At 40.9% G+C, this 22,585-nt stretch overlaps 2 protein-coding genes across 3 annotated transcripts; both read right to left on the bottom strand.

Moving 5' to 3' along the window:
* Window positions 1–7,307, bottom strand: LOC124862366 (coronin-1A-like). Its single transcript, XM_047356234.1, is given in 12 exon segments — window positions 1–361; window positions 459–674; window positions 755–812; window positions 1,160–1,305; window positions 1,392–1,433; window positions 1,435–1,497; window positions 2,615–2,734; window positions 3,413–3,594; window positions 3,964–4,093; window positions 4,174–4,296; window positions 5,933–6,136; window positions 7,199–7,307. Coding segments are annotated over 11 exon segments (1,371 nt in total). The 5' UTR covers window positions 6,131–6,136; window positions 7,199–7,307; the 3' UTR covers window positions 1–268.
* Window positions 7,308–13,225: 5,918 nt separating this feature from the next.
* On the bottom strand, window positions 13,226–20,179 carry LOC124862827 (progestin and adipoQ receptor family member 4-like). 2 transcript variants are annotated; one of them, XM_047356972.1, is made up of 3 exons: window positions 19,129–20,179; window positions 15,775–15,993; window positions 13,226–15,235 (listed from the first exon to the last, which is right to left on the bottom strand). In XM_047356972.1, the coding sequence occupies exons 1-3, from the start codon at window positions 19,400–19,402 to the stop codon at window positions 14,802–14,804; spliced, it is 927 nt and encodes a 308-aa protein (XP_047212928.1). In that variant the 5' UTR covers window positions 19,403–20,179; the 3' UTR covers window positions 13,226–14,801. The 2 variants fall into 2 exon arrangements, with proteins under 2 accessions (XP_047212928.1, XP_047212930.1); XM_047356974.1 differs by lacking the exon at window positions 19,129–20,179 and adding an exon at window positions 16,103–17,447.
* Between the last annotated feature and the right edge of the window lie 2,406 nt (window positions 20,180–22,585).

Below are 22,585 nucleotides of genomic sequence, written 5' to 3'. Positions count from 1 at the left end.
CACTGGAAAATACAGAAAACATTTATTTTTAAACACATATATTAAAATATAAATCAAAAATTGTTTCCACAGACAGAAAACAAAACAAATTCAAGCTTCAGGCTAAAACAACATTTTATAACATCTGCTGTTTTAATCTTCCCCTTTAATTCACAACCAAAGGTTAACACCACATTTGTTCTTGTCTTTTTTGGCTCAATTTTTTAACTATTTACTTTTTATTCTTGTTTATGTTTTTCCTTCTCTAAATTTTCAGAATTGCTATCCTTTAATCTTTGGTCTCCAGCTCTCTCACACGCTTGGTCAGCTCCTGTAAAGCTGCTTTCAGGTCCTGCACCTCCTTCCTTAGAGAATGGACCTCCTGAGAAACAAACAGGAAGTGAGCGTCATGATATTAAAGTGCAGCGTTGAACATAAATGGTCCAATTCAGCACCATGAATCCCAAATATTTTCTCACCCCGCTGCTCTCTGGTTGGCTCCCTGCAGAAGCAGTCGTGGTCTTCAGGAGGCTCTTGTGGACTTTGAATTCCTTGGCCTTGGTGGTGGCTACAAACCCATCCTTTAGGGAGATCAGAATGGGCGGAGCGTCTTTCCCAGCAAACCACTCGTCAGCTTCAACCGAGGGCTCAGGGCCGATGGTGTCTGGGTACAGGTCTTCCTGGAACAGATCCGACTACGAAGCAGGAGGAGGAAACGATGAGCTAATCGCAACACAACCTTCAGAGGTGTGTTTTGCTGTGTTGAAAAACTCACCTTGCGTGGTACTGTCATCACTATAGGTTCACATTTCCTCTCATGGAGTTTGTAGAACCTAAAGACAGAAAGATTTGGATAAATGTTCCCTATTATAGCTAAAAATATGAACAAAATGACACATTTCTGCACCTGTGTTAAAAGTTCTTGCATGAAAACAGTAATTTGGTTTTATTTTATGCCGTAAAGTCCGAATAAATTGGAGCAATTTTGCTAAACTTAACATAAATATATTCCTAACTGGAAACCTCTCCACCTAACTTTACAAATATGGTTCTGCTGGTGGCACCAGAGGAAACTGTGTGACTTTATTCCCTCCAGGAACAGTTTAGGAAAAAAGGGTGATGGTTGTGATGAAATTTCTGTCTGGGTTAATCAGCTTATGATCCGAGCAGCGTTGGTTACCTTGCGATTTCGCACTTGTTGACCTCCAGGCCTCTCTTGGGCATGTATCCCATCCCCTTCTGGCTCTCCTTGCTGCTGTACATGGACAGGTAGTGGACGTAAGGAGCCTCATCTGTCACTTCGAAGTAACGGATACTGCTGTCTCCCTATTAGCCGGGCATCACAGAAAAAGTTAAACTGTTTGTGTCTGTGTTGGTGAGAATCCCAGACGGTTTCCCAATTTGAACCCTACCTTGCCACAGAGGTAGACGATTCCAGTGTCTGGGTCAAAAAAACGGCAGGAGGACGCCGCTGCTTGTGTCCAGCTCCTGCAGGGTCAGCGCCTCCCCAAAGTTGGTCTATGAAAAGACCAGATCACATATAGAATAATTACTGCTTTCATAATAACCAGAAGAATGCCTTATATAGAGTAGACAGACTAATGGTAAATAAGGGATTTATTTAATTGTTGCTTCTGTGGTTTCTTGCAGAGAAAACACCCTGTGTGCTGTAATCTGGCTGCTGTGAAACAGTTGAGTAATTATGTTCAGTGCTTTCTTTTAACAAATAATACAACTCTGAAGCCTCTGGAACTCTAGAAAGTGGGATTTTGTTCATAGTTTTGAATCATCTCTAATTTTGATGTTTATCTTTCATTGACCCAGACGTTATATGCAGGTTCTCCACCCCACAAAAAAACACCTCAGTGGTTTGGTGGACAAAGCTGCTCAAAGGTTATTAGTCATTTTAGTTAGTTTTTCATTGAGCCAGACATTCTTGTGGCTTTTTTAAGGTCGCCTTTCTGTTGCTTTCCACACATTCCCAGTTCAGATCCTAATTTCTTTCACAGAAATGCTGGTTGCTCAGGTACAAGGAACTTAAAAGCGAAGGGAGAAATTAGAGTTTAAAAAAATTTAAATTTAAATTTAAATCTTTGGGTATTTTTGTTTGCCACAAACTCACAGGTTTTTCTACTTTCTTTAGCTGAATCAACAAGAAAAATTCCCCAAGCTTTTGGAGTTTGACAGACAGAAAATAGTGTTTTAAACATTGACAGGGTGATTCCCAAAGAAAATTTGACAAACGGGAGATGATCAGATGGAGGATGATGCATCTCTCAGGTCCTGTGTCAGGTCTTTGTCCTGCTGCCCCGAGATTAGAGACTAGATGCAAAATAAAAAATTTTTAAAAATGCTGTCAAAATGCCTGGAGATCCTTTAATTAAGACCTTAAAAGATTACAGGAATGTTTGGCTCAATGGAAGAAAAGCATTAAACTGACTCCTTTTAAACAGCTTCAGTGACAAAACTACTGAGATATAAAGCAACAAACACATCCCAAATGTTCCACTAGTAGTTTTAGCATTAACTTTCATGTTACAAACTGCTTTATTATTATTTTTTTTATTTTTATTATCACTGATGCTTGGGTTGAGCTGTAAAGTTTTCACTTTAAAAAGGATCTGCCTTCACTCACCGGATCCCACAGCGCCACCTGCCGCTCGCTCATGCGACTGAAGCCGGTGCTCAGGATCTTCCCGTCGGACACGAACACGGCTCTCACAGGCCTGGAGCCTTCGTGAGGTTTCTCCTTCTCCTGTAGGAGGCGCAGTAAAGCAACGTTTCACACATGAAGATTGTAACAATTTCTGATGCAAATGTTACAAAACTTATTTACAGTTAGTGAATATGATAAATTTGCAAAACATCGATTATATCTTTTTTTTTTAATCTTATTTCCCAGATTTCTTTTTCATGTTAAAGTATTTTATATCTTATCTTCTGGCCTGTGACTTCTATATAAGTTAAAAACCTTTATTATTTCTTAATTTTGCCCTAGTTTTTTTTTTTTTTTTTAAAGTATTTTGTTTGTAAAGTCCATTAAATTAAAATCTCTTACCCTTTACAGTGCAATGTGTTAAAAAGCGATTTGAGAATTGATGGTTGTAGCGAAGGAGCCTTATAACATTATTAAAATATAAGCAAACACAATATTTAATACCAACTATTTCCTAAGTAAATAATTAATTTAGGAACAACCAGGAGATTATTATTTTATTTTATTTTTGCAATTTTACCCAGTTTTCTCTTATTTTAAGCCTTAATTTGGAAATTCTTTTATATTAAAATCACCTCCATAAGAGTGCAGAATTATAGAAGCAATTCCAATTTATAACAACTATTTATTTACAAATTGATAAGCTAAGAACAATCAGAAGATTATTATTATTATTATTTGACATGTTTGGAGGTTTGGCCCAAAGGGAAAACTTACAAAGAGCACGGTGCCTTCCCGTGGTTCCAGCACTCTTAGCTTCTTGTCTTTGCAGGAGGTGAGGATCCTGGAGCCGTCGCTGTTCCAGCAGGCGCTGTAGATGAGGTCAGGGTGCACGTCGTCGATCCTCACGACTGCCCCTCCCTGGGCCACGTTCCACAGGATTATCACGTTGTCAGAACCTGCACGGGACAAACAGGTTCAGGTTTTCTGAGCAGTGAAATGTTTTAAGTTTCAGCTCTGCTTGTCATAAAACACGGGCTGAAGTTGGTGCGGTGATAGAGAACAGGAAGGAGGTCTAATGTGCAAAAAAGTGATAAATAAATTGGTTCTGCATTAAAAAAAAGCTGCTAAGTGGAAGTTAAATGTGATAAAGTAACATTTGTGGTGACAAATTAAAGATTCAAGTTGCAATATGCTGGCTAACTTGATGAGATGAAGTGTCCGATAACTTCCTGTTTGCATTGCAGCATAACATACATAACATTCACCTCTATCTGGTTCCTGAAAACAACAGTTCCCTAACACATCATTTAAAACTCCGTGGTTACCTGCACTCAGCAGCACGTTGTGGGCGGTGGGGTGCCAGTTCAGGATGCCGACACGCTTAGAGTGGCCGTCCAGTTTGACAACAGGCTCTGTAAGCGGTGAGGTCAGCCCACCGTCTGGGATCTCCCAAATCTAATCACAAAAGGCCACATTTGATGAACATGAAACATTTAGGAGCATGTTGAAGGATGTAGGAGTTTCTAAAGCCCCACCATGACACTGCAGTCCTCAGATCCACTGGCAATGATGTTGTCATTGTGAGGACAGAACTCGATGTCCAGAACCGGACCTGTGTGGCCACAGACGGTGGGGTAGGACATGTCGATACGTCCCGTCTGCAGACAGTAACATCAAGGAGATTTAAGGTCAATAAAAAACAGCACTTTACTGTGATGAGAGGTGTAGAAAACGATTAGGAAACTGCAGGTCAGCTGAAAGATTCCTCAGCGTTCCCTTCAATTGCTTCTAATGTCTGGTAACCAGGTTAAAGAGCAGTTTAGGGCCAAAAAGGGAAAAGTCTCAAGCTTTTGGACAGCTAAAATACACTTACTGACAACAGTAGTGAAACAACCACAGGGAATTGTTCTGTTTGGTTGTAATTTGGTGCAAATGCAGACCAGTGATGGGTATGTAAATGAATCAGTTTGTGAGGAGTCAGGAGTGGAGCAACAGTAATACAGGCAGTTGCAGGAGCATCTGACCGTCAGTCGAATCAGTAAGGGAACACCAGCAGACACAGAGGTGCATCAGAGCCATGTTTCAGGTTGCATTAGTACAAGTGGTTAGAAATGCTTGACATGTGGGGTGCGCTCTTTGCAACATGGTGCAAGATGACACATATCTAGGTGTCCTCATATACTAGGACATCTGTATACACCCCAACTGCAGGGTCACTGCACAATACAGCCACCTGGTCCCATACAAACCCACAATGAAACCCCAATCAAGCTCTCTCAGGTGCTGCTAACACTGTCTGATACATCTATGGAGACCTTCATTCGCTGTTCTGACTGAAGTGAGAAATCTAGATAGTTTCATGTGTTTTATGTGTTTTTTGTAAAATACACACCCTGAGGAGGATTTTTTGGCTTTGGAATGGAAAAAGCAAATCCGATCAAAGTTTCATTAAAATAGCAGTAAATCTATATTGCTGTATTGCAAAATTACATTTTTATTCAGTTCCATTCTAGGATAACTATTTCGCCAAGGTGTAACGAAATGACTTTCCTTAAAGATGTGAGGCTCTTCAAATGACCTCAAATTCTCATATTTTAGTCGACTAAATTTACTGTGAATTTAGTTTTACGTTTTAACTACCAAAAAAATGCTTTGTGAACTTTTTAAAAAGGAGATTAAGCTGTAGTGTTTGCTAGAAGTGTGATGAAGCTATCTGAAACTGAAAAGGCCGCAGTTTAGTCTGAAACAAATCATTTTAAGTTCATTTCATGAGAATAAAAGGGACAATTAGCATTTTTAATTACATTTAAGTCTTTTTCAAGGAGGACTTTCCTTTGTATGATCAACTTAAGTTGCCAGTTAAATGCCAGTTTCCGTGTTCAATGAGTTCAGTGATTTTGACCCTCATTCAGTCCACAGAGAGTTGCTGTTTTTACAGCCATACAGAGAAATTCAGAGCAGAAGCTACAAAGCAACTAAAATACTTAAAACGTGAAGGCAGAGCAACTGTGTAGAGGCAACATCCGGTCTCTGCACTGACATAACAACAAACTCCTAATATGGTGAAAACTCAACAGCAGAGCAAGTGACGTCAAGAAAGACTGAAAAGACGGCTTCAAACTTCCTTTTTCAGTCGGCTGCATGATGGTGACGGCCAAATTCAAATTAGAAAGCGCAAGCGTGGCGTTGCAGATAAAAAGAACTTGCATCATAGTGGTCGACAGGTTTACAAACTGAGCAGTGCAGCAAGTTGAAAAAGTAAAGCAGAGGATGTGTTTTCTATATGTGGCCCACCTTGTTGAGGGGCAGCACCATGAAGGCTCCCCCACCGCTCGCGTCCACAATCATGGAAACAAACTTAGGGTTCACGGAGCAGAAGTTGCTGTCCCAGGTCATCGTGGAGATCCGGATGTCATCGTAACACTGGTCGGCCTTCACGGCCTGCCCGAAGACGTGACGGAACTTACTGGCTCTCACAACTTTCCTGGACATGGTGAACTGGGCAGGAAGCAATGAAAAAAGTGTTTATTGGTTAAACACAACATGAGAAACTGATCTATTTGAAATGCATGGTATTGGTGGTCAATCTAAGAATGCATTATATTTCTGTTCTTTATTCATGCAGTCTAACTTCAGCAACTTGAAGCAAACTAACTGGTACAAAGCTGACTGCACTGCAGGAAAACTAGAGAAAAGGGGAAGCAAAAGCTTTCTCAACTGCTTCCTCTTGTCCGTCTGTCACTGTTGCCTTTTCTCTCTTTAATTCGTGCCCTGCTGAAGTATTTCTGCAGGCTGACACAACCATACAAGGAAATATATAAAATATAAGACCAGGACGTGATTCTATGATTGGTCTGAGATTCACATCTTGTGAGCCTAAAAAGGTAAAACAGTAGGCAGAGCGACAGTTACACCACATCCTTGAAGAGAGAGAAACAAGACTACTAACTTTTCCTTTGTCCGCTTTCTCATTCAAACTCGCACATTTTTGTCCCCCAACCCCACCCCTCCATCAATACATACCTGAAATAAATATCTTCAGGACAAAGCTGAAATACTTGTCAGGATAAATGCTCGACATTTACTTCAAATCATCCAAAATTTGACCAGAATCTTCCGCATCCTAAACAAGTTCTGCATCATTTACAGTAAAGCCTGTTCAAAAATTACAGTACATAGGTTTTGTTTTACCTCCATTTGTAGATTTTACTTCCTGAAATCTGCAGCCGCGCCTAAGCTCAGCACAGCGTACAACAGTTTTGCTGCATGTGCATCACAAGACATCTGAGGCATCCCTGCATCTAATTTAATAAGGCCTTCTGCAAAACTAGCTGTAATTTTATCAGGAGTCCAAATGCAGTTCAATAACCCGTCCCTGGCACTGTGTCCCCTGCTGTGACGGGCAGCAAATCCCCAATGTGAAGCAAGAGAAACCCAGACCATGTGGCATATGAGGAAGAAAGATCTTTAATTTAAATCAGTAACCTTCTGTCACTAAATGATGTCTTCAGAGATTTTAGCAACTGAGGAGTTGCTGCATGAGTGATGCTGCGGGCTTACCTGGGAGTCGTGTGGGGGAAGAGTCGGCTCAAGAAGTTTCAGCGGTGCACTCTGCCACCAGAGTGAGGGCTCGGAGGAGACGGTAGGTTAAAGTACATCACAAAGTGACATGAAGGAAGTGAGAATTTCAAATGAAGGTGGAAGTGGGAGGTGGCTCCTGTGACATTTCAGGGTTTAAAAATCTGCAGATGGCAACAGAAAAAAACATGCAAACATCAGGAGATTGTTTGCAAGATTATAAACAGATAAAAAGGACGTTAAAATAAAGAGTTTGGTTGTGTGAACATGCTGAATTATATTGTGTCGAAGCTTATTTGAAGAAAACTGAGTCAAAATTCAAATTTTTGGCAGTTTCCTGTTCTGGGGCATATAGGTTTGTGTTAAGACAATGCCAGGATGGAAAGACATAAGTAATCTTGGATGAGACATAATAGTTAATAATAGTTTTTAATTTGAGGCATAAATAAAGATTTTTCACATATGGAAAACAGTTAAGATGAATCTTCCCAGCAGTAGACTTTCCTGCAGATTCACCCAAAGATCATACCGTTTATCGCTCAAAGAAACAAGCGAAGCCCAAAAGCTTTGTCTAAAACTCTACAGGCCTCAGTTAGCACAAGGACAGCTCAAAAAAGTAGAAATGGGTCAATATTTTTGTGTGTTGTTTCAGAAAGTGAAACTCATATAATAAATTTATTACATGTATAGTAAAACAATTCACAACTTTATTTCTAGTAATTTTGATAACTTTGGCCTACAGATAATGAAAACCCAAAATTATGTGTCTCAAAAATGTGGCTATTCTGAAAAAGTTAAATACTGCATTCCTAGAAAGTTGAGTGGAAGGAAAAAGTGTGATAGGAAATATCTATGTGTGCTATGAGTTTGTTGGCACAACATGCTATAGTGAAGTTATTGACCATTTTATACTTATTTTAATGGTAAAGAAAATGACAAAAAAAACTATCTAAGTACATTTTCTTAAAGTAAGAGTTGTAGTATGATCAAGATGAGGTGATCTAAGTGTTTTTAATACAAAAACGTCAACCTTCAAATAATCATGTACAGTTATGCACTCAATACTTGGTCGGGATCCTTTGGCAGAAATGACTGCTTCAATGCAGCGTGGCATGGAGGCAATCAGCCTGTGACACTGCTGAGGTCTTATGGAGGCCCAGGATGCTTCGCTAGCGGCCTTTAGCTCATCCAGAGTGTTGGGTCTTGAGTCTCTCAACGTTCTCTTCACAATATCCCACAGATTCTCTATGGGGTTCAGGTCAGGAGAGTTGGCAGGCCAATTGAGCACAGTGATACCAATGGTCAGTAAACCATTTACCAGTGGTTTTGGCACTGTGAGCAGGTGCCAGGTCGTGCTGAAAAAATGAATCTTCATCTCCATAAAGCTTTCAGCAGATGGAAGCATGAAGTGCTCCAAAATCTCTGAGAGCTAGCTGCATTGACCCTGCCCTTGATAAAAAACACAGTGGAACCAACACCAGCAGCTGACACGCACCCAGACCATCACTGACTGTGGGTACTTGACACTGGACTTCTGTCATTTTGGCATTTCCTTCTCCCCAGTCTTCCTCCAGACTCTGGCACCTTGATTTCCGAATGACATGCAGAATTTGCTTTCATTCGAAAAAAGTACTTTGGACCACTGAACAACAGTCCAGTGCTGCTTCTCTGTAGCCCAGGTCAGGCGCTTCTGCCGCTGTTTCTGGTTCAAAAGTGGCTTGTCCTGGGGAATGTGGCACCTGTAGCCCATTTCCTGCATACGCCTGGCTCTGGATGTTTCTACTCCAGACTCAGTCCACTGCTTCCGCAGGTCCCCCAAGGTCTGGAATCGGCCCTTCTCCACAATCTTCCTCAGGATCCGGTCACCTCTTCTCGTTGTGCAGCGTTTTCTGCCACACTTTTTCCTTCCCACAGACTTCCCACTGAGGTGCCTTGATACAGCACTCTGGGAACAGCCTATTCGTTCAGAAATTTCTTTCTGTGTCTTACCCTCTTGCTTGATGTGCTATGAGTTTGTTGGCACTACAACATGCTATAGTGAAGTTATTGACCATTTTATGCATATTTTACTGAATATTTGGCTATTTAGGGTATAGTCTTTGGGAAATTCCAATTTTTTTTAAGTATTAATTTCCAATCCAAGAAATGTAGTATGAAAAACGTGACATCACATACACATACAATGATTTTAATGACAATACACCTCTCCTTGGCGACTTTATTGAATATTTCTCCATCATATTTTTCTGGTGTTGCAATTTGCAGACGGTCCCTGCGCATTAGAGGAGCAGCGATCTTTGCATAGAGGCCAATGCAAGTCTCCCACCGCTGTGTGAGGCTCGTTTTGAGGAAAATACGATTGATGCTCACTGTCTGCCTTGCTGTGGTTGCAGAGAGGTGTTGGTTTTCTAGAGGCAATGTTCCGCTGATGAGTTATTGATCCGGAAAAGCCGAATCTGTGAATATCTTTCTAACTTTACCGAAGTAAGTTGGCGACCAACTTCCTCCAGACTGTCCAATATAGTGGAGTCAACCTCCACATCCATCTCAGCTTGGAGCTGATGGAAATCCTCCATGACCCGTGCAAAACGAAAATGGAGGTAGTCATTTTGGTCAATATTATTTGCCAGTGACCTTAAATCATTGGCAATGGCTGTAAGAGAACCCTCCATCGTGCCTACCAAAAGAACTTCGGTACCGGAGTCCAGGCAGTAGCAGCAGGATCGGGATCATACACACAATTCTAACCAATGGTGCTGAAGACAAATGTTAGAACCACCCACCTCATTAACACACGGAGACAGAAAAGCAGAAATAAATAAATGTAGAAATACAGAAATAAATGTAGGAATAAATAAATAAAAGTAGAAATAAATGAATGAATAAATACGTGAATGTATAAATGCACAAAAAGGAGAAAATAAATGAATAAATAGATAAATAAATACATTTATATGTGTATTTATTTATTTTTAGATTTATTCACTTATATATTTATATGTGTATTTATTTATTCTTATATTTATTTATTTATACATTTATATGTGTATTTATTTATGTATTTATTTTTTACATATTTATTTTTCGTTTTGTCATTTTTGGTCCCTCATATGTCTCCACTGTATTTTGGACTAAAACAACTTCAACTGCCCTGTTTCAGCTGCAACCTTCAGCCACTGTTACCTCCAGGCTTAAAAACACACCATAAATCTAAAATTACAAACGAGATGAAAGAAATTTCATGCAGACAGGTTTAAAAATATAGATTTAAGTTTATTGCACAATCGTTGCTGGAGACTGAGGAGTTTGAGAGCCAGTCTGTTACACAGGACGCTAACGCACATAGACCTAATGAGGCACTGTGGGAACGCGTCCCGTCAGTGCAACATCTGAGTATAACTGAGCAGTGTACAGGTTACATGCTTGCATGGGTTCAGCAGGACAGTTCTTCCATTCACACGATCATAGAAGGTATGGCGATCCAAAGAAAAACCTCTGGAGAACTGCTGCATTGCCCCCCAGTATGACACATGGTGATTCATTTCACCTGGCTGAGGTATGGCTTCAGTCGTGCCAGTGTCAGTGCACATGAGATTCCACTAGGTGGAGCCAAACTGACTTGTAAGAAAGTGGGGCGGTGCTGCAGACATGACAGGACTATAACAGACAGACCCTCCTGAAAGCCCCCTTCACACTAAAAGAAAGGGCTTCTCTCGTTACATTTGCACAGAACTGCGCGAAAGTTTTAAGCCACCTTTAATTTTTTTTTTTTTTTTTTTTGCAAATTAGTGTTTGTGTTATTTTGAACTGATCTTGATCAATTGTTTGGAATTTAAAAAGGTCCTCAAAGGTCTCTGTGGGATGTCGGTGCTTATTTACACGTTTTTAGTCCAACTCATACTGGATTAACAAAAACATTCCCCTGAACGCGGCCTAAAATTGAGTAAAAAAGCAGGTAAAGTCCATACAAAAACTCTTTAAGAAGACCTTTAGAAAGTACTGATCACGACCACTTTTAAAGACGACTGAACACTTGAGGCTTCTTTGCAGCAACATGTAAAGAAGTAAAGGCAGGCCTAAGACTTTTGCACAATTCTGTAGACCAGTGTCAAAGTTAGGATCCACAGAATTACAGATATAATAATAATAATCATCAGTTTTTAACAATACAGATAGTTCATTATAAACAGGTTGTCAACAGGCTATCCGGCACCTGTGTCATTTAAAAAAATGAGTTTAGTTAGAGATGTTTGACTTTTTTCCATTTAACATACAGACAAAAGAACAATCACAAGCCTTCTGACCCAATGTTTCCTCTCTTCTGCTTGTTACAAGGACCAGACTAAAGCCAGCAGGTGGAGCCACGTTTCAGACAGCAGAGGTTACGGCGCCCTGATGTCGGAGCGAGCGGATCAGAAAGCCGATTCTTACGTGACCTTGGCGCGTCCTTCGGCCGATAATGCATAGATTGACCGGTGGTGGTCAGGAGGGATCCCCATGCCCACCAGGGAGGTCATGAATGTCTTTCTTGTGTGTCTAAAAATGTGGTTATGCTTTAAAAGTGGCTCTACATTGAGCATTGAAACAAATTTAAGGATCTTTTCTGTTCTTTACACATATATGGACACAGCTAAACAAAACGTTTCTGATATCTGAAGCACAGCAGTGAAGCCTCATCTGCTTCTGAAATAACCCCATCTTCGTCCTTCCCGTACCGTACGCTCATTTAGTCTACATACATGTATTTACATTATCTGTATGATCTCGAAATGTGTTTCCGTCCAATCCAGAGCCCTTTGAAGATTAGCGATCAGTGCAGTAACATCCAGGAGATAATCAGATGATTGGCAAACACTATGAGACATCAGCTTCTGCTTCAGAGCTACGTTCATGCAAAGTTTTAGCTTCATTCAATGGCCAACATACATTAGTTTCTGCTTTTACATTGCAAACTCTACTTACAGCAGGTAATAACCACTATCAGGGCGGGAGGCTTGCAGAAGTAAAATGCCTCCGAGGTTAGCGTGCGTGACAAAACCACTCTGGGAGGTCCTTCTTTCACCTCTGAGTCAGTGTCAACACGGGAAGCAAGGTGGTGGGCTACACCTAATCTGTCGAGAAGAACAGCGGCTGTGACGGTTAGCGTGGAAAAGGACTAATAAAACAGAGCTGCTGCACGTTGTGTAGGAGAAGAGGGTGAGGAGGTTCATTCCTGTTTACAGCAGCTAAATATGCACATTCAGAAACGCATTCAAACCGACTGAAATCACCGTGTAGTGTCAAAAATAAAGTGAAAGTCATCATAAAACATACATATGGCTGCAGTGCATTTACACAAACATTTTAAAGTGGCATTTATTTGCCTGTTTAGCGGCGGAAATGACAGAACGTAATGTAAACATGAACCAACAGCAGGATACAGACAGTTTCCCCACAACTGCTGCTAAAATAAGCAAGAAAATAAACAGAGAGAGAATCCTTATATATATATAATTGTGACTAAACTGATCTGATTCTCCAACTGTTTCAGCAACAACAGATCAACAAATTTGCTTTAAAATAAATAAAACCCGAATAAAAACATAGTAATAAATAGAACAATCATATTAATAATCGTTCTCTTAACAAACAAAGAACTTTTGCCTACCCTGTAAAAATATATTTTCAGCATTTTAGTTTAGGCGCCTTTTGTTGCCACATAAACATCCAAATTGAAAGAGCCCACGGAGGAACACGGTCAATTAGACCTTCACAAGAACCTGAGGTTAAAGAAATGTGCAAAAACCAAAACCAAAAAAGCGAGTTCTAACTTTTAAAAGTGCTTTGCGAAAGTGTTTACACCCGTTGAACAGTTTCAATTTTCATCACATTACAGCCACAAACTTCAGGGTTTTTTACTCAGGTTTTATGTGACAGACCAACGCAGTGGAAGGAAAACAATACACGGCTGTAAGCATTTCATTACAAATCTGAAAAGTGTGGTGTGCATTTGTATTCAACCCCCTTTAATCTGACAACCCTAAATAAAACCCCTGTATATATTTTAATCTCAGAGTAATTGCAGCTGTTCTGTGCTTTAGGGGTTTGTTAGAGAACATTGGTGAACCGACAGCATCATGAAGACCAAGAAACACCTGAGCTGATGAGACTTGGGCAAAAGGAGCATTAATCAGAAGTAATAAAGACAGTTACAGTAACTCTGAAGGAGCTACAGAGATCCACAGCCCAGGTGGGAGAATCTGTTGCAGTTGTGCACGCCACAGATCTGGCCTTTGCAGGACAGTGACAAGAAGAAAGCCGTTGTTGTGCAATAAAAGTAACACTGCACGTCACCCTGAACATACCGTCCCCACTACAACACATGGTGGTGGCAGCATGATGCTGTGCGGATACTTGTCTTCAGGAGGGAGAGAGAAGCCGGTCAGAGTAAAGGAGGTTGAACACAAACATGTTGAAAGCAATGCAGCATTTCCTCTTTACTTTAAAGTATAAGCTATTTGGTGATGGTCTATCAAATAAAATCCCACTAAAATACACTGAAGTCTTTGGTCTAAATGGGATAAAATGTGAAAAACCTCATATTTTTTGCAAAGCATCGTAAGCTACGGACCTCTGTGAATGAGAACAGTGCTTTCAATCTTCCAAACTTTGTAAAGTTGTGGAAATGATTCAAACTTTGCTCAGTGTAAGGATTCAATTTGTAAACTCACGGTTTCTTGTCTCATAAATAGTTCCTGAATTTTAATGGCACTGAGATCCGGCGCAAACCAATCAGACATCGATGCTCTGTGGTCGCGGCCACGTAAAAAGTGCAGTAGACTCAGGAATGAACTCCTCACCCATGTTTTGTCTTCGTCTGGTGTCATTTAAGGACGACTCAGCCTAACGCAAAGAGACGGAAACAGGCAGAAAACCAGGAAATAAACAGTGAAACTCCGTAATCAGAGCAGGAATCCTGCGGTGCTTCGCACAGCGACTCCAGCATGAACGTTTAGTAGAAAAGTCGGAGAGAGGGAGTCCGACTGTGTGCTGTGATGTGGATGGGTCAAGATATGGATGTGCTGCATAGGTAGCAACAGTGACATCTGAGAGAATCCGTCGGATATCATCTAAAATATCGTCACCAACTTTAGGGCTGTGCAAAAGTTTCAAACCATTCCTCATTTCTTCATGCTCTGCTTCCAAGGAGTCAGATTCTCCTTGAAACCTTTAGAGATCAACAGTGAAGTTAAAAAGCAGCAGAAATCCAAAGGAAACTTTGGAGAAAAAATAACTTTTGATGAAGACCTCCCAAGATTACTATAAAGTCTGTCTGCTTACCAAAACATGAATATATGAGGGATAATAAAGACTTTTGCACAGTAGTGTACTCAGTTAATCCCTTTACTGTTTAAATGTTTCCACTATTCTGTGGCTGGAGTGTGTGTGAGGTTTTCTCCACATTTCTGTGTGTCTTAATTCTTTTATCTGACTTTACAGAAAGTTCTAGGATGGATGAAGATATAAACATTCTGAGTTTAACACATGCAGAGACCCCCAGACCCCCCCAGAGGTCCTCATAAGGGACTGGGGGCTGTGGTGGGGGTCAGTTGGAGGGACAGTTGTAGCTGTTGATCCACAGCAGGTCGTCCAGGACGCCCCAGTGCAGGTAAAGGATGGAGCCCACCACCAGTACGTGCATGATCTGGTGGCTGTTGCACCAGTAGTCAAAGAGGCCCGGCCGGAAGCGCTCTGGGATGCGTGTGATGTTGATGACCCCGCCCAGCACGGCCAACGCGTCCATCATGAGGAAGTGGCGGAGCGAGGTGGGGCTGCCGCCGCCCATGCCCACCCATCGGAGCAGGAAGAAGGAGAGGCGGAATAAGGCCTGCCAGGCGAAGGAGCGCAGCCGGCGCACGCTGCTCCGAGCCGTGACGGCGCAGTAGATGCCGTAAACGGACAGCAGGATGTAGACGAGCAGGGACACTGTGCGGATGAAGGGGTAGCACCACAGCGTGATGTAGACGATAGGAAGCGCCCCTGAGGAAGGAAGATAAACAAAGTCAGAATACAGAAGTCAGCCTCACGCAGGCTTCCAATGCAGCGTTCAGGTCAAAATGACAAACTTCCAGACTCAAACTCCCAGAATTCCCAGTTGTTTGAATAGTAAAAGAGTTCAAACGTGGTCCAGATTTTAATATGTGCTCAGCTAATTTTGAACAATAAGGAAATTCAGTCAATAAAGCTCTCAGATAAATTATTAATGTATTGGAATCGGTACATGTAAAGCAGAGGAATCGATTCCCATTTTCAAGCACATAAAAAATAAATGAAAAATCAAACTGTTGGCAGTTTTATCACAACAGGATAATGCAAAGAGCATCGAAAGATCACTAATCATCTCAGATGTTGGAGTATTGCTTCTACAAGCACCACTGACTGTAGTGAAATGTGCTCTGACAAATCAATACAGCTACACCTCCTGGTAAGTGATCAGCAGCCTGAAAGCAAACACAGCAGCCATGAAAGAACTACAGCTGATGAAATAAAGCTAGAATGACCGAGGAGGGAAGGCTTACCCAGCGTGTTGATCATGCAGATTCCACAGACGTCCAGCTTCAGGAGGGTGTGGTAGACGGGCTCGCCTCCTTCATGGTTCATGAACAGGTGGTAGACCACGGAGCCCAGCTGGGGCGACAGGCAGGCCAGGAAGTGAACCACGCCCAGCCAAGTAACGCTGATCTGAGACCAGGGGATGTTGAGCGGCAGCAGCACCAGGAAGCAAACCAATGGGATGCCTGGAGGACGGGGAAATAGAAATGATTGCTCATTCGAAACTGTTGGAGGGTTGATTTAATCACAGAACAGCTCAGGTCAACACAAGACTAGAAACATCAAGAAACACACCTGAAACAAAGGCTTTTTCAAGAAGAAAAGCTTGCCATGTGCTTTGTAAGTGTGGTGAAATTACGCAGAAATCTCTTCTGGTGTGAAGTCGCTTCCTGTGGTCATTTAGAGAATGACTGGGAACAGCCTGAGGGAATGAACACGCTGGCACCAGAAGCATCCACTCAAAAAATAACGCAGCCACTCTGACAAAACCAAATTAAGGTGTCATGTTTGCCGTGATGGATTATCTGGCTCAGGACTTTGGGAGCCCGCGGACGCTGTTTCTGGAAGTGAACAGGAATGAGAAGCTGTGAGGGGCTTCGGGATCTGCTGAGTGAGTGCAGACACCAGCAAGAAGAGCAGAGGAGGGAAACCTACTTATCAGTGCTCCCTCCTGAGGGAAAGACAAGGGCCCCACTAAGAGCGCATCCTAATGCAGCCAAAGGCCGTTCAGCTACTTGCACAGGTTCTCTACTTGGCAAGAAGGTCACTGCTACATGGAGAAAAATCCAAACCTGCTGGGTTCCTACAAATATCCCGTGTCAAAATTCCAGCTTCTGCAAACTCATGTTTCCTGGATTCTCTGTTCACCTTTCAGCAGTTTCTGACATGTTTTGGTTAAATTGGAACTGAAACTTTTCTCAAACTCCGTTTCCTTTTCCCATATTGAGAATAGACTCTGTAATAGCTCTTTAGTTATACCTGCGGCGCCTTGCCAAAGCATTGATCCCCCCTTTCCACGTTCACACATTACAATCACAAACTGCAATTTATTTTATCGGGAATCTTTGTGACAGACCAACAAAAAAATGGCAGATAATTGGGAAATGTAAAGAAAATGCATACATGCTCTTTATTTTACACATTTAAATCTGAGTATATTTGTATTCAGTTTTGGGTTAACCTTGATTCCCGCTGGTCAGACCGTCTTGTTGCCGTTATTCAGATAGTTTGTTGATGTTTGAGGCTCAGAGGCTGCGTCGAAGTAAGGGTTTACCAACCTGTCTCAAACGTCTGTCTCACTCAATGGAGCTGGCAGCTCTTTTGGCCTTTTTTAACCCTCCCACGCAATTAAAAGACACATTTTTCACCCTCACAAAGCCGTCCACATAACTTCTATTTTAGGCGTGTTATCTCCTCCGCTTGCCCCACCTCGTAGGAGCCGACCAACTGAACTAAGGCATGGACAGAGTGGAGAGGACCTCCTCTGAACGCCTGCAGCATGAAACGTGTCTGAGACCTGAGCAGAGGGCAGAATGTTTTCAGCTCCTATGCAAAGCAGGCCTGGGCAAGATGAAACACAGCTCAAGCCTTACACAAAGAAATGTCACACATGCAACAACAACTGCATCCAGAGGTAGATAAAAACCTTAAAACCTTTCAATGTTGTGTGATTACTATGGTACAGACGAGGTCAGCCGAGGCGTCTCTTTATGATACAACGGCTGTTTAATCTGTGAGGCTGGAACACCACGAGCTGATGACCTTCAGAACGAGGAAGCTGTTACAGTTTAAGCCTGTGAGCGCGGAGATGATGAGCTGACCAGGATGCATGTTATTAGGAGAGGAGAAAACACAAGAGAAAACTTGAGAAACAAGAGCCACGTTATTGGCTCCTTATGGCACAACACTGAAAACACTAAACAGATGGATAAAAAGATGAGAAGTGAGTCTGGCTGCAGAGATTAACGCATTATTGAAATTAATTTCAGCAAAAAAGAAACTAAAAAAAGGAATAGCATATTGTGTAACTGTGACATTTAGGACCTTATGTAAAAGCCACTGCAGGTAATTTTCACAAAGTGTGTTTCAGTTCAACAACTAGTTAAACTTTTGCATAATAAATCACTTAGCAATAAATCAGATCTAATGATTAGATTTCAAAAAATGACAAAAATCTATATTTCTCTCTTTACAAAAGGCAGAAATGTGTTATTTCGTGTTAAAGTCATGTGGCCCACAAAATAAGAAAAACACATAAATGCATAATGTGATTACAAATGGAAAATAATGTAAATGCACGTGATCACACAATAAAACTATACTGTAATGAGATGCATTTAATAATTATTAACCAAACTGTAACTAAACAGGATGATAAATAATAGTCCAACACACAAAAACAGAAACGTGAAAACCCCGCCACTCACAGAAGTGAGTATAATTGGTTCAAAATACATTTAATCCCTTAATTTCTCCTTAATTTCCATTTTTATTTATATAAAATTATCTATTATAATTATTATTTGAAATGATTTAGCATTTTTACATTTATCTGTAAACTGCTATCTGTATGATTTCCTTCTTGCACGTTCTGTCTTAATACAAGCTAATGGAAATGTTTAAATTCCTATGTATCATACGTCCATATTAAAACATTTATTGAGTTATTGATTTAGTTTTAGGTTTACTCTTTAGTTTGGCTGTGATATGCTCTGTCTAGAGGGACGGGCGGAGGCTGCAACAATCTACTGATCCAATGATCCTTTATCACACACACTTCATAGAGTTTATATGCCTTCATAGGAAGATATTTTGCTATTATTAATATAAGAGTACAGGATTAAAAACTCCAAATTAAATCCCTGCAGTAATAAAAAGAAGTAATATACTCTTCTTTAACACAGTACCCTAAATTATTGCACAAAATATTTTCGCTTGTCAGTTTGAAGCAAATCTAACCCAGAGTCTAACATTCATGACCGAGTCCTCCTAAAAATGTTAGATATTCAACGTTCCAGCCTCTCACATGGTGCTGAGTTTGTGCAACTCTGAGCCTTGACTATATTTGCATATTTGCTCTGCTGCTCAAATCAAGAACACATGGAAGATCAAATAATTTCTTTAATAGGATCTCCAAATCTGCACTTATTTTATATAATTATTGTGAACTAAACTTTTGCGTGGTCAGAGGTTTTTCTGGAGCTCTCAAGGCTGGAATGTGCAGACTGTGGCCCTGCAGGTCCAATACTCGACCAGAGGAGGATTTCTCCTCAACCTTGAGTGATCTCACCTGTTCTGACATGCAGATTCATTTCACTCACCGTGTGTGTATATGTTCCCAAGTTCATTGTGGAGGTAAAACAGGCTTCTGATGCAGTCCTGCACGGAGGAGATGGGCCGGTATCCTGTCAGGACGTATTTATTGAACTGAAGATGTGGCGGGGAGCTGGCCCAGTCCAGCAGCCTCGGTCCGTTTAAGAATGCCATAGCAAACAGGACCGTTAAAAGGACGCCACCGAACAAATAAAACACAGACTGCACCCCTATGTACACGTTCAGCAGGATTATTGCGACCAAAACCTTATGAGATACCATTGGTGTCGGTTTTGTTTGTTTTGTTTGTTTTGTTGTTGTGTATGAGCTCACGTCAATTCTCTGAGCGCTACCCGGCAACGGTGCGTCCGCCTCGGCGCTGCTTGTTCTGAACCCCCGGTGCCCGTGCGAGTGTCATCCGCAGGGATGGAGGCGGAAGCGGCCAACCATACGCATGATGGTGTAAGCTCCGGACGGTCATCACTTTATTTGACATTTATGAAATGTGCGTGCAGCACCTTGAAGCGTGAGAGACGGAATGTTTCCGGTCATCTTAAAGCCGCTTCTTGGTTATTACTCAACGCTCCGGTGCGGCAGGGCAGGCTTGAAGGATTCTCGGGCGCTGATGCTGCGAGAGCCGCAGGTCCATCCGACTCCAGATGATGCTAGCTTGATTCCAGCGGTCAGATTTGCAGCGGAGGACAAACACGTTAGAGCTCTAGACCTATGAGGGAAATTATCTCGATTCTGCCGGATTCTGATTGTCTTTAGTTGAGCTTTTTAAAAACGGAGGAGATCCGAAATTTTCCAGCGGAGATTTTGAAGGACTACGGGCTAGCATGCCGGGCTGGAGGCTACCGACGTCCGGTGACAGGGGGTGAGGAAGCTGGTGTCTGAACCGGCCTTTTTTGCATTCTCATAGCTCGGTCCATTCATTTTAATTTTCTCCATCTTATTCCTGATCCAGTTATCTCCCAACAGTAATTCCAGCAGACAACATTCCTTATAAAGCGGCTCCCCGTCTGTCGGCCTTAGATCCGCTGCATCGCCTCCAACAATCAAGCTAGATAGCCGAGAACACTACTTCCGGTTCTTCCTTTTCAAAGTAAAGCACTCACTGTGGAACATGCCAGAATAAAATCATTTGGAGACACATATGGTCTCCATGCAACAGGATCCTAGAAAGCATGGAAAAAGATCTTACATAAACAAATACTTGAACCGTTTAAACAGTCAGTGTGGCCTATGAGCCTCACTTATAAGCGGCATGTCTGTTTAAATAGGAAAGCAAAATCACTGGTTCTGTATCAAAGAGCAAAAACTAAATATGACAGCGAACATAAAACATCGAGAGGAACCAAAATCTTTTTGATATGTATTGTTAGGACAATATCAAAGTAATAGCAAATACATAGTCAACATATGAGATAATGATGCCTGAACAACTTAAATTTTATTAAGTAATTTTTTTCATGGCGGAAACATTTGGTATTTGATACAATATAAACCCAAATGTGTCATGGATGGAATTTTATTTATACTTTACACTAATAATAGTAACTTCTACTCATATTCTACTTAGTACAAACAGGTATACAAACGAGGAAAAACATGCCCAAAAGGTGTTTTGTTTTCTCAGAATGCAGATAAGTTTTTATATAGATTATTTACAATAAGCTACTTTTACCGATTAAAGATAAGAACTTGAACTTCTAAGGGCTGTCTAAAAGCAGAAAGTGATGGCTCATAATTGTCTAAAAAGAGGACATCGTTGAAAATTTGGATGTATCACACCACCCCCTGCTCTCACCTCCTTCTGTTTCCTGGACCAGATGACTCGTACTTGTATTACTAGTAAACACAGAAAATCAAGATCCTCATTCTCTGGACAAAACAAATGTTGCATGTTAATCAGATGTGGTTAGGTTAGGCTTGTACTCTGACTCCTGCTTCTACAGACTCTACACTGACAAATTTCTATAAACACAAGTCATGATGAATATTCATAAATTTGTTGATTTCTTTTCAATTGTAATTGAGTTGCTTTTTTCACATGATCAAAAGTTACCATTTTCTCATTGTTGCTCCTTTTTTAAAATCTCTTGTGTCTCTTGGAACAGTCTTTAGAATTTATAACAATGTATATGGATCATTTACTATTTTAGCCACTCTTTTAATCCTTCTGCTAATCTTTCTTCTGTTGATAGCCATTTTGAGACATTTTGTCTCAAACTCACTCGTACTCTTGTCAGAATTAGTTTTAAAGTAATCTTTTAATTTTACCAACATGTTTCTTGTGACTGGAGTATAATATTCATGTTTCGGAGCTGCCCAGTCATATAGAAACTTGAATCTGATTGAGAATCTGTGTAAGCTAAAGATTAAGGGAATAGCAATGAGGCCTTCAAACCTTAAAGACTCCAAAAAAAAACAAAAAAAAACAGGGGAGACATAAAAAGGCAGCAAGAAGCAAAGGCTTTTTTACTGATTATTGAAAAGGTAAATAATTTTTGACAAGCCATTTTTGTTAAAATATCAATAAAACCTGAGAAACGCACACATACACACACATACACACACACACATTTATATATATATATATATATATATATATATAAATGTGTATATATAGAGGTGTATAAACTCTTTTTGTTTTTTCAAACATGACATCCCTTAGACACTATATATAGCTGAGGTTGCCCTTTCCAATCAACTTGTTGATTAAAAATAACTAAATCTAAATCTGTCAGCGTAGATACATGGATGGAATGTTTCATGAATGGATGGATGGATGGAGTTGCCATATTACAGATCCTGCAGCAATAAATAAAAAAACAAGTACAGGTCCTTCTCAAAATATTAGCATATTGTGATAAAGTTCATTATTTTCCATAATGTCATGATGAAAATGTAACATTCATATATTTTAGATTCATTGCACACTAACTGAAATATTTCAGGTATTTTATTGTCTTAATACAGATGATTTTGGCATACAGCTCATGAAAACCCAAAATTCCTATCTCACAAAATTAGCATATCATTAAAAAGGTCTCTAAACGAGCTATGAACCTAATCATCTGAATCAACGAGTTAACTCTAAACACCTGCAAAAGATTCCTGAGGCCTTTAAAACTCCCAGCCTGGTTCATCACTCAAAACCCCAATCATGGGTAAGACTGCCGACCTGACTGCTGTCCAGAAGGCCACTATTGACACCCTCAAGCAAGAGGGTAAGACACAGAAAGACATTTCTGAACGAATAGGCTGTTCCCAGAGTGCTGTATCAAGGCACCTCAGTGGGAAGTCTGTGGGAAGGAAAAAGTGTGGCAGAAAACGCTGCACAACGAGAAGAGGTGACCGGACCCTGAGGAAGATTGTGGAGAAGGACCGATTCCAGACCTTGGGGGACCTGCGGAAGCAGTGGACTGAGTCTGGAGTAGAAACATCCAGAGCCACTGTGCA

This window comes from Girardinichthys multiradiatus, chromosome X (assembly GCF_021462225.1).
Source record: "Girardinichthys multiradiatus isolate DD_20200921_A chromosome X, DD_fGirMul_XY1, whole genome shotgun sequence".
NCBI lineage: Eukaryota > Metazoa > Chordata > Actinopteri > Cyprinodontiformes > Goodeidae > Girardinichthys > Girardinichthys multiradiatus.
Note: the sequence above shows the minus strand (reverse complement) of the source record. Positions and strands in the feature narration are given on the sequence as shown.

Bases quoted from the DNA above. Each gene is read 5' to 3' on its own strand.
- LOC124862827 (XM_047356972.1), bottom strand. From the start codon at position 19,402: ATGGTATCTCATAAGGTTTTGGTCGCAATAATCCTGCTGAACGTGTAC. The intron at 15,994-19,128 runs GTGAGTGAAATG...CCCGTCCTCCAG, and splicing joins TGGGAACATATACACACACG to GCATCCCATTGGTTTGCTTC. The intron at 15,236-15,774 runs GTAAGCCTTCCC...TTCCTTCCTCAG, and splicing joins CTGCATGATCAACACGCTGG to GGGCGCTTCCTATCGTCTAC.